Source organism: Cannabis sativa, chromosome X, assembly GCF_029168945.1.
Source record: "Cannabis sativa cultivar Pink pepper isolate KNU-18-1 chromosome X, ASM2916894v1, whole genome shotgun sequence".
Taxonomy (NCBI): domain Eukaryota; kingdom Viridiplantae; phylum Streptophyta; class Magnoliopsida; order Rosales; family Cannabaceae; genus Cannabis; species Cannabis sativa.
The window spans coordinates 1810735-1825783 of record NC_083610.1 but is presented as its reverse complement, the minus strand read 5'-3'; the positions used below and the strand labels follow the sequence as shown (position 1 = coordinate 1825783).

General features: G+C 29.7%; 1 protein-coding gene, 1 non-coding gene and 1 pseudogene across 3 annotated transcripts; 1 reads left to right on the top strand and 2 right to left on the bottom strand.

The window, feature by feature from the left end:
- Nucleotides 1-9324: 9324 nt before the first annotated feature.
- TRNAS-AGA (transfer RNA serine (anticodon AGA)) lies at nt 9325-9406 on the bottom strand. Its single transcript has one exon. It is a non-coding gene; the product is annotated as a tRNA-Ser (tRNA).
- A 60-nt stretch (nt 9407-9466) lies between these two features.
- LOC115705498 (xylogalacturonan beta-1,3-xylosyltransferase) lies at nt 9467-13238 on the top strand. 2 transcript variants are annotated; one of them, XM_061106545.1, is made up of 6 exons: nt 9467-9627; nt 9836-10695; nt 10778-10908; nt 11778-12126; nt 12242-12305; nt 12524-13238. In XM_061106545.1, the coding sequence occupies exons 2-6, from the start codon at nt 9919-9921 to the stop codon at nt 12562-12564; spliced, it is 1362 nt and encodes a 453-aa protein (XP_060962528.1). In that variant the 5' UTR covers nt 9467-9627; nt 9836-9918; the 3' UTR covers nt 12565-13238. The 2 variants fall into 2 exon arrangements, with proteins under 2 accessions (XP_060962528.1, XP_030488703.2); XM_030632843.2 differs by having other exon boundaries at nt 9467-10695.
- Nucleotides 12901-13925, bottom strand: LOC115705508 (uncharacterized; annotated as a pseudogene).
- Nucleotides 13926-15049: the final 1124 nt, after the last annotated feature.

Sequence of the window (15049 nt, the reverse complement as noted above, 5' to 3'; positions counted from 1 at the left end):
ACATAATGAAATAAATGAGCTACTTTTTTTATTTTATTTTTTTTTAGAAATAACCTTTGCTTCCTTTGAAAATATCAATAGAGAAAAAAAGTAACAAGGATATGTCATTGAAGAATAATATTAGCCATCACAAAATATTTATTATTATTCACCTAAAGCAAGTTTTGTTAAGGAGAGAACAACCCCGCTAACAACTAAGGCATATCGTGTAGCCCACTATGTTGTTAGAAGTTCTCGATTCAATACTGATCGTAGTATTTTTGAACACACTGCTCTTAATGAGCTTAGAGATTTATTGGATTCAGAATATTTTAATTAATGAACGTTTTACCCCTAAAAAAACTACTAAAGCATTAACAATAGAAAAATATCGAATTCAATCATAACCTAGCTAACCTCTTAGTTATTCATTATATATATAAAAGGAATGATATTTGCATTGCATTAATTGATCATTATATGAACCGACTTAAACATTGAGCATTGCTATAAGGCATTAGTGGTACTTAGCACCTTCTCGACATGTCGCATTGCGATTGGCTAGCGATACTCCCTAAAAGCTATTATATTAAATTATATGGGACCTGATACTTAGTTGGACCAATCGCGATATTGACACATAGGAGGGTGCTAGGCACCACTGGTACCCTTTAGCATTTCTCTTAAACATTTTATAAAGCAAAAGAAAAAAAATCCTATCTATTCTTTTAAGAGGAGTATTAATTACAACTTCTTAGTTGGTCCACTCATCAAGTCTTATTCTTATTGATTCATGTTGGTCCAAATTAGCTAGGGTGTTAGTCAATTTTGTTTTGGTAGTTAATAGTCAATCTTCTATAAATTGAAACTTTTAACCCCGAGCTAGCTAAGCAATGATTTCATGTAAATTTTTTCTCTATAAATCAAGTGATTGAATTCTCTTAGGTAGTGTTTGGTTGGAAGTAATTTAAATGAAATAGAATGGAATGCAAAGAAAACAATCTTCATTCCATTCCTTTGTTTGATTGCATATTAAAGTATTGGAATATCATTCTAATAAGATAACCTTTCCACCATTTTAGTTGAATGACTTCTATTTTGAAATGAAAGAAAAGACCATTCTAATACATGATGAGAAAAAATTGAATAATTTTTTTATCAATTTTTTTTATGCATTTTAAATTTTATTCCATTCAATTCATATTCCTATTTTCATTCTCATATTCCTATTCCTATATTTTCATGCCTTCCAGCCAAACACTACCTTAATTCTGTTAGAACGGTAAAGAAAGGAAGAGTAAGAGAATTGTAATACTCTGAAATGAATTTCATGAAATGAAATAAAGTGGCGATTGTAGTTAAATCTGTATGTGTTTAAGTTTCATATGTGTTCTTTGTTTGTAGTACTCAAATAGTTTATTTTTCTGATCTCATCACTGGAAGATAGTGATCTTGTTTGTGTTTTGTGGCGAATTTTTGGATCGATTCCACAACACCTATTACAACTTCTTAATCAATATCCGCGTCTGAAATTACATGTTCGAATATTTTTTTCCAATTTTTTTTTCATAACAATGTTTGTTATAGTTGCAATATCATCCATGTAAAGTTTTAAAAACTTCGAACATATTACAGTATCGAAAATAGAGTTCATTGTATTCCAAGTTACCACACTTGTTCAAAAAAATTTAAATCTATTTTCAATATTGTAAACTATTCAAAATTCTTCAAAAATTTACTAAAATAATGTTGTAACTATAACGAACATTATCGTGAAAAAAAAAATATTTTAAAATGTATTTTCAAGTACCAAAATTGACTAAAACATTATAATAAGAGGTTGACAATAAGATTCATATATATTTTTTTTTTTTAATTTACCAATTATAAGTAGTCTTTTGCATTTCTCAAAATTGCATTCAAGTACTCAAGTTTCATTGTTTTGCGTAGCACGAGTGTTTTAATAAACTTTTTATAATAATATATCCACGTGATAATTTGTTTTTATAACATTAAATATCAACGAACAAATTTGTAATATATTAAGTTTAATTGCGAGTTAGTTTTACTATTATTGTTCAAAATTTATTTGTAAATTGTTAAATACTGAAAACATTATTTTAAATTTTGTTTTCAAATAAAACCACTAATTTGTTTTATTTTAAAAGTTTCCAAAATGATTAATAATTTTTTAAAAATAATTATAAAATCAATATATGTAAGACCCAATAATTTTTTTTATAACGGGTTGTTTAGACGGTTAAATAAAACTTATTCTAAATTATAATGTATTTAATTTATTGAAAGGGACACTAATTTAAGTTAGTTTTTTGTAGTACAAGTGATCTTTTAAATTTATAGCAAAAATTTTAAGTCTTTGAATGAGATTGAATTATTTTTAGACTCCATGATCAAGTTTATTTTTGAATTCATTCTCTGGTTTTAGTATTGAACAACCTTTATGTACTATAATGAGTTAGGAGTTATATTTTTCATATTAGTGTTGTTGTTATTTATTTTTTATTTTTTTTATATTAATCACAATTGTAACTTATAGATTGACTTAATATATATATACCCTTTGATTAGATAATAAGCTTTCAAACTCCTCCTATTTATAACTCAGTTCTAGTATAATGGTATTGGTAACCCTGTGTCCTTTGCATTTCTATTTTAGATAGCAGCCTCTAATTATGCCAAAAACAATAAAGCTTATACAAAAATACAATTAAAGCCAAAGAAAAATAATAAACAATATTATAGCAAAATACAACATAGAATGAAACAAAGGCTTTTTCTCTTGTGAGCTAATTTTAAAAAACATATCATTGTTGTCTTTTTAGTACATAATGACACAAGAAAACGGCTATTGAGGCATAGTAATGTATACACACAAATATATATATATTTAATAATACCCACAACTACACTATAAATATCCTTGTTAGTAATCTTCCATTAAAGCACATTCCCAAACCCATTTCACATATAATTAAACTCTTAATAATAATAATAATAATTATGAAGTTAAACAATATTCTTATACTTATTCTTTCATTATTCTGTGTTTTTATTTGGTTTCATGAGACTATAGTCTCTGCTTCAAGTGCAGGTACTCGTGGGCCATTCCAACCTCCAATAACCCTAACAAGTACTCCTCAAGGCCCAGGCCCAAAAGTATCAAATTATGAAAACTCAGAAAGAATAGATCATAGATGTGGGCCAGATTTTGGAGACATTCCATGTAATCCAGGAAGGTGTTGTAGTGTATTTCAATTTTGTGGTGACACAGCTGAATATTGTGAAGGAAGTTGTAAGTCTCAATGTTGGGCTCCACCTAATTAGGGTTTTTGCCCTAATAATATATATGATAATTATGTTAATTTATGTTATAATTAAGCAAGAATATAAGAGAATAAAATATTTTTGTGTGTTATGTAATCAAGTTAAGGGAGCTTTATGATTGCAATGTAATCTTCTATAAACATGATAAATAAATGAGCTATTTTTTTTTTTTCAAAAGAATCTTGGTTTGATTGAAGACATCAATAATAAAGAGACTAAGTTCCAAGGAGAAGCCATTAATGGATAATATCAGTCCCCAAATATTCAAGACAAGCCCAGCCCAACTCTTGACTAGGACGGATTAGGCTTGTATCTAGGGCCTACTCAATCTAAAAATTAGAAAAAATATATACAAAATACTTTAGTAATTTTTAAAAATATTACATATTCTTTGAATACGGTCCAATAATTAATTTTTTCTTAAGCTCAAGATCGACCCTAATCACCACACAAAGTACAAACTTTGCTAAAAGTAAGCAACCCATTTGACTAAGCGAGAACAATGATGGAAAGACACTTAATTAAAAGAATTATTATAAATAAGTATAATTAGGAGTAGTAAAACAGGTTTTCACATAGCACACAATACGAATTTTACAGGTTAAGGTCGAGAAAATTAGATGCGAGTCAAAAATAAGTCAACACAACTTGCACGAAATAAAAACAGGTCAAACACGACTCGATCCACTTAACACGAATTTGACACAATCTTTTTAAATAAAATTAAATCAAAAATTATTAATAATCAATGAAATAAAATAAAAAAAAAATAAAGATTGGTTTAAACGGGTTAACACGACCAAATCGACAAAAATCATTAGGCTGGTTACACTTCTTTTTATTTTTTCATTGGACGGGTTACAATTAGATATTTGTAACCTGACATTTATATTGGATTGGTAAAAATGCACTATAACCTGACTAAACCGGTCGATGTACACCCCTAACAGTTAGTAACATATCGAAGGCTACCGATAATGCTAGCATAATCTGACTGTCTTACTCCATCTCCAGTGTTCTTAAATAATTTTACACTTGGGGTCATATAAGTTTGCAGTCAAAGTAATTATATTTCTTTAGAATCTTCTCAATGTAGTGAGATTGATCTAGAGAAATTCCCTTATCAGACCTAGTAATCTTTATCCCAAGGATTACACTCGCTTCTCCGAGGTCTTTCATATTAAAGTTGGAACAGATTATTGATTTCACAGTGTTTACTACATGAATGTTAGAGCCAAAAATGCAAGTCATCAACATAATAGACATATGATTGTGCATGTGCCATTTTCAGATTTTTAATAGATACACTTGTCACTTTCATTCACACATTAAAGCCATTTGAAAAGACTAAAGTGTTGAATTTTTCATGCCACTGCTTAGGTGCCTACTTTAGACCATACAGAGATATATCTAACTTGCATACCTTATATTCCTGGCAAGGGATCACGAACCCTTTGGGTTGATCCATGTAGATTTCCCTTTTCTAATTCACCATTGATGAACGCAGTCTTAAGTCTTAACATCCATTTGGTGCACAACTAAGTTGTGTATGAAAACTAGATGATATTAAAACTCTAATAGATGTTATTCTTGTGACTGGTGAAAATGTGTCAAAGAAATCTACATTCTCTCTATGTCTAAAACCCTTGACTACTAAATGAGCCTTGTATTTATCAGCTATTCTATTGGGTTTCAATTTCTTTTTCAAATCTACTTACAACCTATAGCCTTACACCTAGGTGATAAGTTTACAACGTGCCAAATTTTGTTGGTCACAAGAGAGTCCATCTCATCATCTATGGCCTCTTGCCAAAGGTCTGCATTTAAAGAAGACAATACTTCTTAGAGGTTAGCAGGATCCTCCTCTAAGGTATAAGCACATAAATCAGAACCAAGGTCTTTAGCTACCCTTACTCTCTTCTTTCTTCTAGGTTTAGTTTCTAAATCCTCAATATGTTCATCACTTCTAAACACTGGTATGTTGCTAGTTGATGCGTCCCCGCTATTTCTCAATTTAAATTAAAGTCTATCTTCAAAAAAATTAGTGTCATTAGATTTCACTATAACATGCGCATTTAGATCATAGAGCTTATAGACTTTGCTATTAACAACATACCCTAAAAATACACATAGACTTTACTTGCTAGCTTAATTATCTTAAGATCAGTAAACGAACATAAACTAAACAACTTTAAGTATGATACATTTAGTTGTCTATTCTTCAAAATCTCATAAGGAGAAATTTTAATTTTTAATTTAGATACCCTATTAAGCACATAATAAATAGTTAAGAGAATTTATCCCAGCTAATAAGAAGCAGCACCAAAATTAAGTAAAATGGCAACAATAGATTCAATAAACTTTTATTTTTTCTTTCAGCTTATCTAATCATTTCAGGTGAATATGGTGGAATCTTATCATGTATAATTTTATGTGAGTTATAAAAATCAACAAAAACAATGAAATCATATTCAGTGTTTTTATCACTACGTAGCTTCTTGATCTTCCTACTAAGTTAATTTTAAAATTTAGCTACAAATAACTTAAACATATCAAGAGCTTCACTTTTATTTTTCATTAAGTACACAAAGGAAAAATTAGATCAATCATCAATAAAAGTGATAAAGTAACGTTTTCCATTTCTTGTTAAAACACCATCTGATTTACAAATATTAGAATGAATTAATTCTAGAGGCTTACATTCTCTAGTTACAGATTTATGTGGTGTTTTTGTGATCTTAGCCCGACTACAAAAGTCACATTTTTTAATCATTCAATGATAATTTAGGAATTAAACCTAAACTACTCATATTTTTAATTATTCTTTTGTTAATGTGACAAAGTCTAGCATGTCAAGTATTAAAAGAACACAACAAGTAAATAGAAACATTCACTTTGTTAACTTCAACATTCAATTTTAATATTCATTCAGTAGTATACTCTTTCTCCATAAAAATCTCATTCTTAGTTAAAGTAAACAAATTTGCCCATATAATCTATGTGAACCCTGCCTTGTTGAGTAGATAACCTGAGACTAGATTCTTTCTCATCTTTAGAGTATGCACGAATTCTTTAAGAATTATGATTTTTCCAGAGGTAAACTTTAATTCTACATCACCAGTACCAACAACAATTGTAGTGTGAGAGTCGCCCTAACAATACCTTCTTATCCTTAGTCATAGCAGTGTATGTCTTAAACATAGAACGATCATAGCAGACATGGCGAGAAGTGCCAGTGTCTAATGACCACCCTTTTGATCCACCAATTAGGTTGATCTCTGAAATTATAGCTGTATAAGGCAACTCTCCATTCAGGTTAGCCTGCAGAGCAGAACTGATTTTGTTGAGTAAAGAAAAATGTAAAGAAAATGTAAGGAAGAAAAAAAGTGGAAAATAAAAAAAAATTATAAATTCTCATGTTTGGTATGGAAAGAAATATTGTATAAAAAAATACTTTGCTCAACAAAATTTTCCATATCGAACATGAAAAGCTGTTATATATATTTTTTTTTGTTCTCCACACTTTTTTTTTTCTTATATTTTCTTTATATTTTAATTTTCTCACCAAAATTTAACCATCCAAATATAACCCAAAAGAGTATTGCTATTGGACATTAGTGGTACCTTGTGCCACCCCACCTAAAGATGGGATCTTGCAATTAGTTAGTGATCTCTAAAAATTATAGGACTCGATACTTAATTGCATCAACAAGAGTATAACATTTAAAAAGAGACACTACTACTAACATTAATCAATTTCAAAATATCATTATTGTCTTTTATTTTACTACATAAATACTATTATATATATGTCCATATATAATTACTTCCACAACAACAAAAAATAAAGGAAAAAAGAACATTTATTTTCTCATAGTTCTTCACAATAGATATGTATTATTTGTTTAGAAGTAGAGTCAAGAACAAACACATAAAATGAAATTTCACATAATGGTTTGTTATTATTTGACACAAGAAACAGCTAATAAACCATCATAATTAATTATTAACAATAATTAACACATATAAAATTTTATAATACCCAAAACTACACTATAAATACCTTTCTTATTAGTTCTCTTCCACTAAACAAATTAAACTCATAACAATATAATGAAGTTAAACATTCTTCTTATTTGGTTTGGGATAGTATCTACAACTACTATTCCTATTTTTAAGTGTGGAACAAGTGCAAGTGGTGTTGGTTGTCAAAGCCAGTGCGGCCCAAGCCCAGGCCCAAGCCCACCTCCACTGAGCCCACCAAGTCCAAGCCTACCATTACCACTAAGCCCAAAACAAAAATTCAAAGTTAAAGATATTGAAAGACCAGACAATAGATGTGGGCCAAATTTTGAAAACGAGCCATGTGGTGAAGGAAGGTGTTGTAGCATATATGGATATTGTGGCAACACACCTGATTATTGTGGTATTTCTTGTGAAAGTCAGTGTATCCCAAGCCCACCACCACCGAACCCACCACCACCACCAGTCCCAGAAAGATCAGACTATAGATGTGGGCCGGATTTTGGATACAGCCCATGTGGTGAAGGAAGGTGTTGTAGCATGCTTGGATATTGTGGAAGTTCAGAAGAGTATTGCAAATCAAGGTGCAGATATCAATGTTTGCCACCTAGCTAGGACTTTGCTTATGCTCTAAAGATGATAATGATGATGATAATAATATTATAAGAAGAGTGTTACTGTCAACTTTTTATTATAATCTTTTAGTTAATTTTCGTGTCTGAAAATATATATCAAAATATTATTTTTATGGCGGTATTTGTTATACTTACAATATCATTTTTGTAAATTTTTAATTTTTTTTGAATAGTTTATAGTACCGAAAATACGTTTGAAGTTTTTTGAACGTGCGTGGTAAATCGGAGTATCAAGAACTCCGTTTTCAGCATTGTAAATTATTCGAAATTTTTCAAAAATTTATAGAAATGATACTGTAACTATAACGAATATCACTATGAAGAAAAAAAAAATATATATATTCTGCCATGTAATTTCAGACGTGGAGAAATTGACTAAAAGATTGTAATCAACACTTTTCATGTTATAATTGTATAAGCAAAGAATAAGAGAGAGGGAAAATTAGTTTTGGTTAAAAGGGCCTATTGTTAATGTTTAATTTTCAGATATATAATTTGGAAAAATTTTATTTATTTGATTTAGAGAAAAGTGAAAGAAAACTATAAATAATCAACATGATTTTGGCTTTGATAATTAGGAAAAATGTTGGAGTTATAAACGGAAAAGAAAAGATATTAGAAGGTGGATTGAGTAACTCATAAGAAAATATAGAATAATTGATGACACAATATAAGAAAGATAGAGAAAATGGTAGTGAATATAATAATTATAATGGAAATTCAGTATAAACTGATAATTGATCAATGTAAAACAAAATCATAAAAATATAAATTATTGGCAATGGCTTAAATATAATACAATAATGACAATAAATTTAAAAACTACTTACTTTACTTGAAAGTTTAATTAAGAAATAAATTGAAAATAATAAGACTAATTAAAATTTTTATTCTCCAAATTATAACATGTATTTAATTGTGTTCTCAAATTTTTTAGGCCGTTATTAATTTTGTTTGATTTATTGAGATTATTGAATTTTTATCAAATTTTGGTCAATTTTATTAACTTAATAATTATTTATGTGTACTAAATTATACCCCTAAATTTTGATACTAGGAGTACAATTCAATTGGTTTTATTTCAAGTTTTCGGGTGTATAGGTATATCATTGTTTAGAATTAAGTTTTTTTATTTTTGTATTAAGTTTATGCGTTTAGAAAATGAATAATTTTTTTTAATATATATAAATTCAGGTTTTGAGGTTTAGATCAATGGAATCTGAACCCAACTAATGATGAACATGTTGCTATTTGATACATCCCTACTAAATTGTAAATTGTACAATTTAAACTTCAACATGTACAAAATCGTACCTTTACAAAATTAAAGGAAGAATAGAAGCGTGGACGGCAGGATTCGAACCTGCGCGGGCAAAGCCCACATGATTTCTAGTCATGCCCGATAACCACTCCGGCACGTCCACCATTGTTGAACATAAGAGCTTAACATTATATACTATCTTGTAAATTAATACCGATTATATTGCTAATAATATTAAATAAATAATAATAATAAAAACAACAAAAGAGAAACCATTGATTAGTTAGTACACAGATTCAAACGATTTTATTCATATTTAACGCAGAACCAGAATCAGCCATGCCAACCTACAACATGCCGCATCTCTTTTCTTGTTAGCTTAGTGTAAAGAACCATACTTTACTACTTAATCTCAAACCCACTTTGCATGGTTTCAACTCATAATGATAAAAATCTCTGCTTTTAGATGATATGATGCTTATTACTTGCATTTACACAAACCCCACTTTCATTTTCTGTGATTTAGTTAGGAAACATGACAATCTTTTGTGGCTGCTAACTTTAACTTATATTATTACAATGTGATTTGCAGGAAGAATTGGGAGAGAGAAAGAGAGAGAGAGAGAGAGTCATTTCTAAAAAATCACAGCTGGGCTGGTGGTGGTGGTTTTCCAAATGGTTCTGAAATTTGTAAGTTTTCATGTAAGAACCAGGAGATTGATTCGGGTTATGTGGTTGATGTGTGCTCTGATTTTAGTATTCCAGAGCTTAAGAATTTTACCTTCTTTAAGTATTCAGAGAAATGGGGTTTCATCCCATTCCATATCTGAGTTCATAGGTAATAATAATAATAATAATAATATGAAACAAAGTAGAATTGTGAAGAAGACACAAAATTTAGGATTTGTAGATTTTGGTTTTTCCAAATCTCAAACCCCTTTAGCTAGTTTATCATTATATACAAAGGTAATAGCTTTAGGACCAAGTATTGATTCTCCTGCAACGTTTGGAAAATTAAAGACTATTGCTTTTCAGGAGAAAAACTCTGATTCAGTTGATAGTACCTTAGATTCAAGTATTAGTTCTTCACCCACATCTGAAAATTACAACATCTCTATAGTTAGTGTAAAAAGAACAAAACTTTCTCAGAGAAAGAAGTTTTCTAAGCCTTTGTATAGTCATATGAGTAAAGTAGAGAACAGTTCTCTTATAAATAAGGAAAAAATGAATAGTAGAACTGCAACCACATCTGGGAATTCCAACACCTCTTTGGTAAAGAAAAAGAGAAAATCTGAGTCAGTGGATAGTGATTTGAGCAAAAAGGGCAAAAATGCTGCCATGAACAAAGTGTCCAAGAGGATTCGTGGGTCTAAGATGCCTGTTTCTGGTGTATATTCAGTATCTGAGATGAACAATTTGTTGATTCAGAGTCATGGCTCTAACTATTCAGTGGTAAGAGTTGTGAAAGTTCAGACAATTTCTTAGCAATGAAATGGTTCAATTTTGTTCTTATATTTCATATTTCTGTATGTAGATTCCACAGTGGTCTTCAGCAGTTGACCATGAATTACAAGATGTGGTATTACAGATTGAGAATGCACCTGTTGTAGAGAATGATCCAAATCTATATGCCCCTCTTTATAGAAATGTTTCCATATTTAAGAGGTAAATTTTTACTTTGTACTTGATTACTTTTACCATTTATTCTTCTTTGGAAGTTGGTTTTGATGTTTTTCCTTTCGGGTATGACTGAATTGTTAGAACTCTTCTTAAGCTTCTTTCGAAAATGCTAGCTCTTCCTTTGTAGCATACCATTAGTCTTCTTTGCAAGGTGGTTTCAATGTTATTTCTTCTGGGGCATGACTGAATTCTCAGAAATTTTCTTAAGCTTCTTTAGTAGAAATCACAATTGTTTGCTCAGGCAAGTAACAATTACATACATGAGTGAAACAATATATTTGATTGAGCTGCACACACACCTCTAGTCCTAGCTAATGCAAACCATTATTAGCTTATATCATTTGCTTTACAAGTTGTTGTTACTACTGTTTAATACACAATAAATAAATGGTAAATATGATTTAGACCTTGTGTTGTATAAAAGTTACTTATTGATTTTTTTTTTAATAAATTACAATTTGAATCCTGTATTTTTCAAAATGGTACATAAGAATACACTGATCTTAATTGTAGTTATTTTTCTTTTAATACAGCCAATCTGAAACTAGTTTCTAGCATAAGGAGATACAAAAGATGTAACCAACCTGGTCATAACACTTTCATCTTAGGTCATTATGTTTCATTTTAACTAAAATTGAGTTTAGGATATTATTATGTTCCATTCTGAATAATATATGATCGAATCGGTAACTTTTGTAAAATACAGGATCCAAAATGATATTTACCCTTAATAATTTTCATTTAAAGATGGTAAACAAATTGTATTGGCAAGTATATATTTAATTACTAAAGCTTATGTGAAATTTATATTGTTCTAAGAATTCTAATTTTTATTTTTCTCTTTTGATTTGCAGAAGCTATGAATTAATGAAACAAACACTTAAGGTTTACATTTACAAGGAAGGAGAGAGACCAATACTACACACACCAATCCTCCAAGGCATATATGCTTCTGAAGGATGGTTTATGAAGCAATTAGAAGCTAATGAAGAATTTGTAACCAAAGATCCCCACAAAGCCCATTTGTTTTACTTGCCTTTTAGCTCTCAAATGTTAAGGGAGAAATTATACGTTCCTAATTCGCACAAACGTAGGAACATTGTGACATACCTGAAAAACTACTTGGACATGATTGCAGCAAAGTATCCATTCTGGAAAAGGACGGGCGGAGCAGATCATTTCCTAGTTGCTTGCCATGATTGGGTATGCCTTTTTCAATCAATCAGCCTTAGATCCTTTATCTTCTTTATGTCTGTTAGCTTAGACCACAGTTAAGCATTAAGGTAATTTGACACATTGTTCTTGGGTGGATATATAGGAATTGTGCAATAGGGATATCATGGCGGTGTCTCGAATATCGGCCAGTAGCGATTTTCTTCTTGGTATTTTAATAAAAATCAGATCTTTCTTGCTGGCTTGTTCTTATATTTTCTTTATATAAGCTCAAATGGTCAGCTATGTGGTTAGTTCCCGCAAAGTTTGAGATTCTCGAGTTCCTCTTAGATACCTACATAGCAATTGTAATGATTTTCTTCTGTAGTATATACAATCTCAATGTCACAATAGTGAAGTTCTAACCAAAATAAATCCATCTCTTCAGGCTCCAAAAGAGACGAGTCGATACATGGGAAAATGCATTAGAGCCCTTTGCAATGCTGATGTTGGAGGAGGTTTTGTTTTCGCCAAAGATGTTTCTCTTCCTCAAACCTACATTTACTCGCCTAACGATACTCTAAGAGACCTTGGAGGCAAACCAGCTTCAGAAAGGTCAACACTAGCATTCTTTGCAGGGCGAATGCACGGTTACCTTAGGCCAATTTTGCTAGAGCATTGGGAGAACAAAGATCCCGACATGAAAATCTTTGGTAAGTTGCCTAAAACCGAAAATGCCTATACCAATTACATGAAGAGCAGCAAGTACTGTATTTCAGCAAAAGGTTACCAAGTCAACAGTCCGAGGGTCATCGAGGCGATCTTTTATGAATGTGTTCCGGTGATCATATCTGACAATTATGTGCCTCCATTTTTTGATGTTTTGAATTGGGAATCGTTTGCTGTGTTTGTGTTAGAGAAAGACATTCCCAACTTGAAAAAGATACTTGTTTCGATCCCGGAGAAGAGATATAGAGAAATGCAGATGAGGGTGAAAAGAGTTCAACAACATTTTTTGTGGCATGGTACTAAGCCTGTGGATTATGATATGTTTCATATGGTACTTCATTCTATTTGGTATAATAGACTCCACCAAATTGAGTGAAATACCGTATGAAAATAAGTAGTCTTTCTTAAGCCTTTCTTATTTTTCACTCTAATAAGTTTATTTTCACTATTTATTATTAATTATTTGGCCTTTATAAATTAATAAATCTAAGAAATTTTGATGAAAATTATTAAAAAAAAATGTAGTATATCTTATTAAAAAGTTATTTCTCGGTTTAGCATTTAGAAGAACTTTTTTCGTTTTTTTTTTCATGATTGTGTACCTCACTTTACTGTGAAAGTTATATTTCGTGAAATATTATTAATGGCTGGTATACAAGGGATATAATTTAGTAATGTAAAAAATTTAAGGGCGAAAATACAAATTATTTGTCAAGATAAAGAAAAGTTTTTTTAAAGAAAAAAGTCTTAGAGAGCATCTCCAATAGGAATGATTTAAATCATACTTGATAACATAGATATATTTTGTACATTTTTTAATGGATGCTTACCATTTGATTGAAAAAAAATGTAGAGAAAGAATGTTCATATTCATACGATAACTTTTTTTTTTTTTGCATCTTATTTAATATATAGTATGATGGAATTCAAGAAAAAAAACAAAAAAATTATATAAAATATATTTTCAACTTTTAAAAAACTAATATATAATTGTATTAAAAATAATAAAATAGTCATTTTAATATTTATTTTACTCATAATCTTTCCACATTATATATACTCTTAATACAACAACACAAAAGAGAACAAATATAAAATATTCTCTATCCATTCTACTCTCCATCTTCATGATCACTTTTTATCTTTCTTACCAAACATAGCCTTAAAAGAATGCAACCAATGCTATAACAAAAAAATAAAATTTTAAAAGGCCAATTAGGATTTTTACCTCTCAAACTTTGATATGTACGACATAAGGCCGGCCCTAGGCGCAGGCCTAGCCTGTCTATGTACGCACCTAGGGCCCACTCATTTTAAGGGCCCAAATAAAAAAAATACTTTAAAAAATATACACATTCTTTAATAATGTTTAAAAATACCATTTATCTTTATAGTAAGGGTCCAAATCTTTTTTTTTGTCTATGACTCATTTTAACTCAAGGTCGCCCCTGTTACGAAATCATGTCCCCTGAATTTTTGACACCATTAAAATTTCTCCTGAATTATTGAGAATGTTGGATTTAAGTACTTTTGTCCAATTTTAGTAAAGAAAGTCTAATATGAATCAAAGTTCAAAGTGTATTATTTGGTACATATTAAAGTTTAAGAAACATAATTTACTAGATATCAAAATCAATTACCAAATTAATAAAATTAAATAAAATTAGATAAAAAAATTTAAATTAAATAATATCAATAATTTAAGAATTTTTAACGCAAAAATAATTCAAAAAACATAATTAATTACATGTGAGAGTTGAAACACAACAGATCTTAATATGACATTGCAAAAAGTTGAAAGCATCAAGTATCACGTGACTTATAAGGTTTTAGAGACGTCATTTTTTTATGAATATGATAGGAGAAGGCAGACATTATTTATGACTAGTTTATTTGTAGTCTGACTCAGAGTTGGCAGCGCGTGATGCCACCTGCCTTTGCAAATAATAATTTCAATCTTTTTAATTTTTGGCATATCATTATTATTAGATAAGAGATTACTTGTAATTTGAAAACAAACAAAATTCAACTACTCTTCTTCCAAATATTAAATATCATTAATGTAATTCTTACGACACGTAAATTAATATATTTTTATGGATTATACCATTTATTTAATATATATTTTTTAATAACCACATTAATCAAGCACCGAAGCCTAAGAATATTAATTATTTTATATCCTATTTACTTTTGATGAGGTGGTCGGTCGTTTTTTTTTATTGTATACATAATTTTTTTTGTT

What these genes read in the sequence shown, in the direction of transcription:
- LOC115705498 (XM_061106545.1), top strand. Translation starts at nt 9,919, where the DNA reads ATGGTTCTGAAATTTGTAAGTTTTCATGTAAGAACCAGGAGATTGATT. An exon ending in TAGTTGCTTGCCATGATTGG is followed by an intron (nt 12,127 to 12,241) that starts GTATGCCTTTTT and finishes GTGGATATATAG; the next exon opens with GAATTGTGCAATAGGGATAT. An exon ending in CAGTAGCGATTTTCTTCTTG is followed by an intron (nt 12,306 to 12,523) that starts GTATTTTAATAA and finishes CCATCTCTTCAG; the next exon opens with GCTCCAAAAGAGACGAGTCG.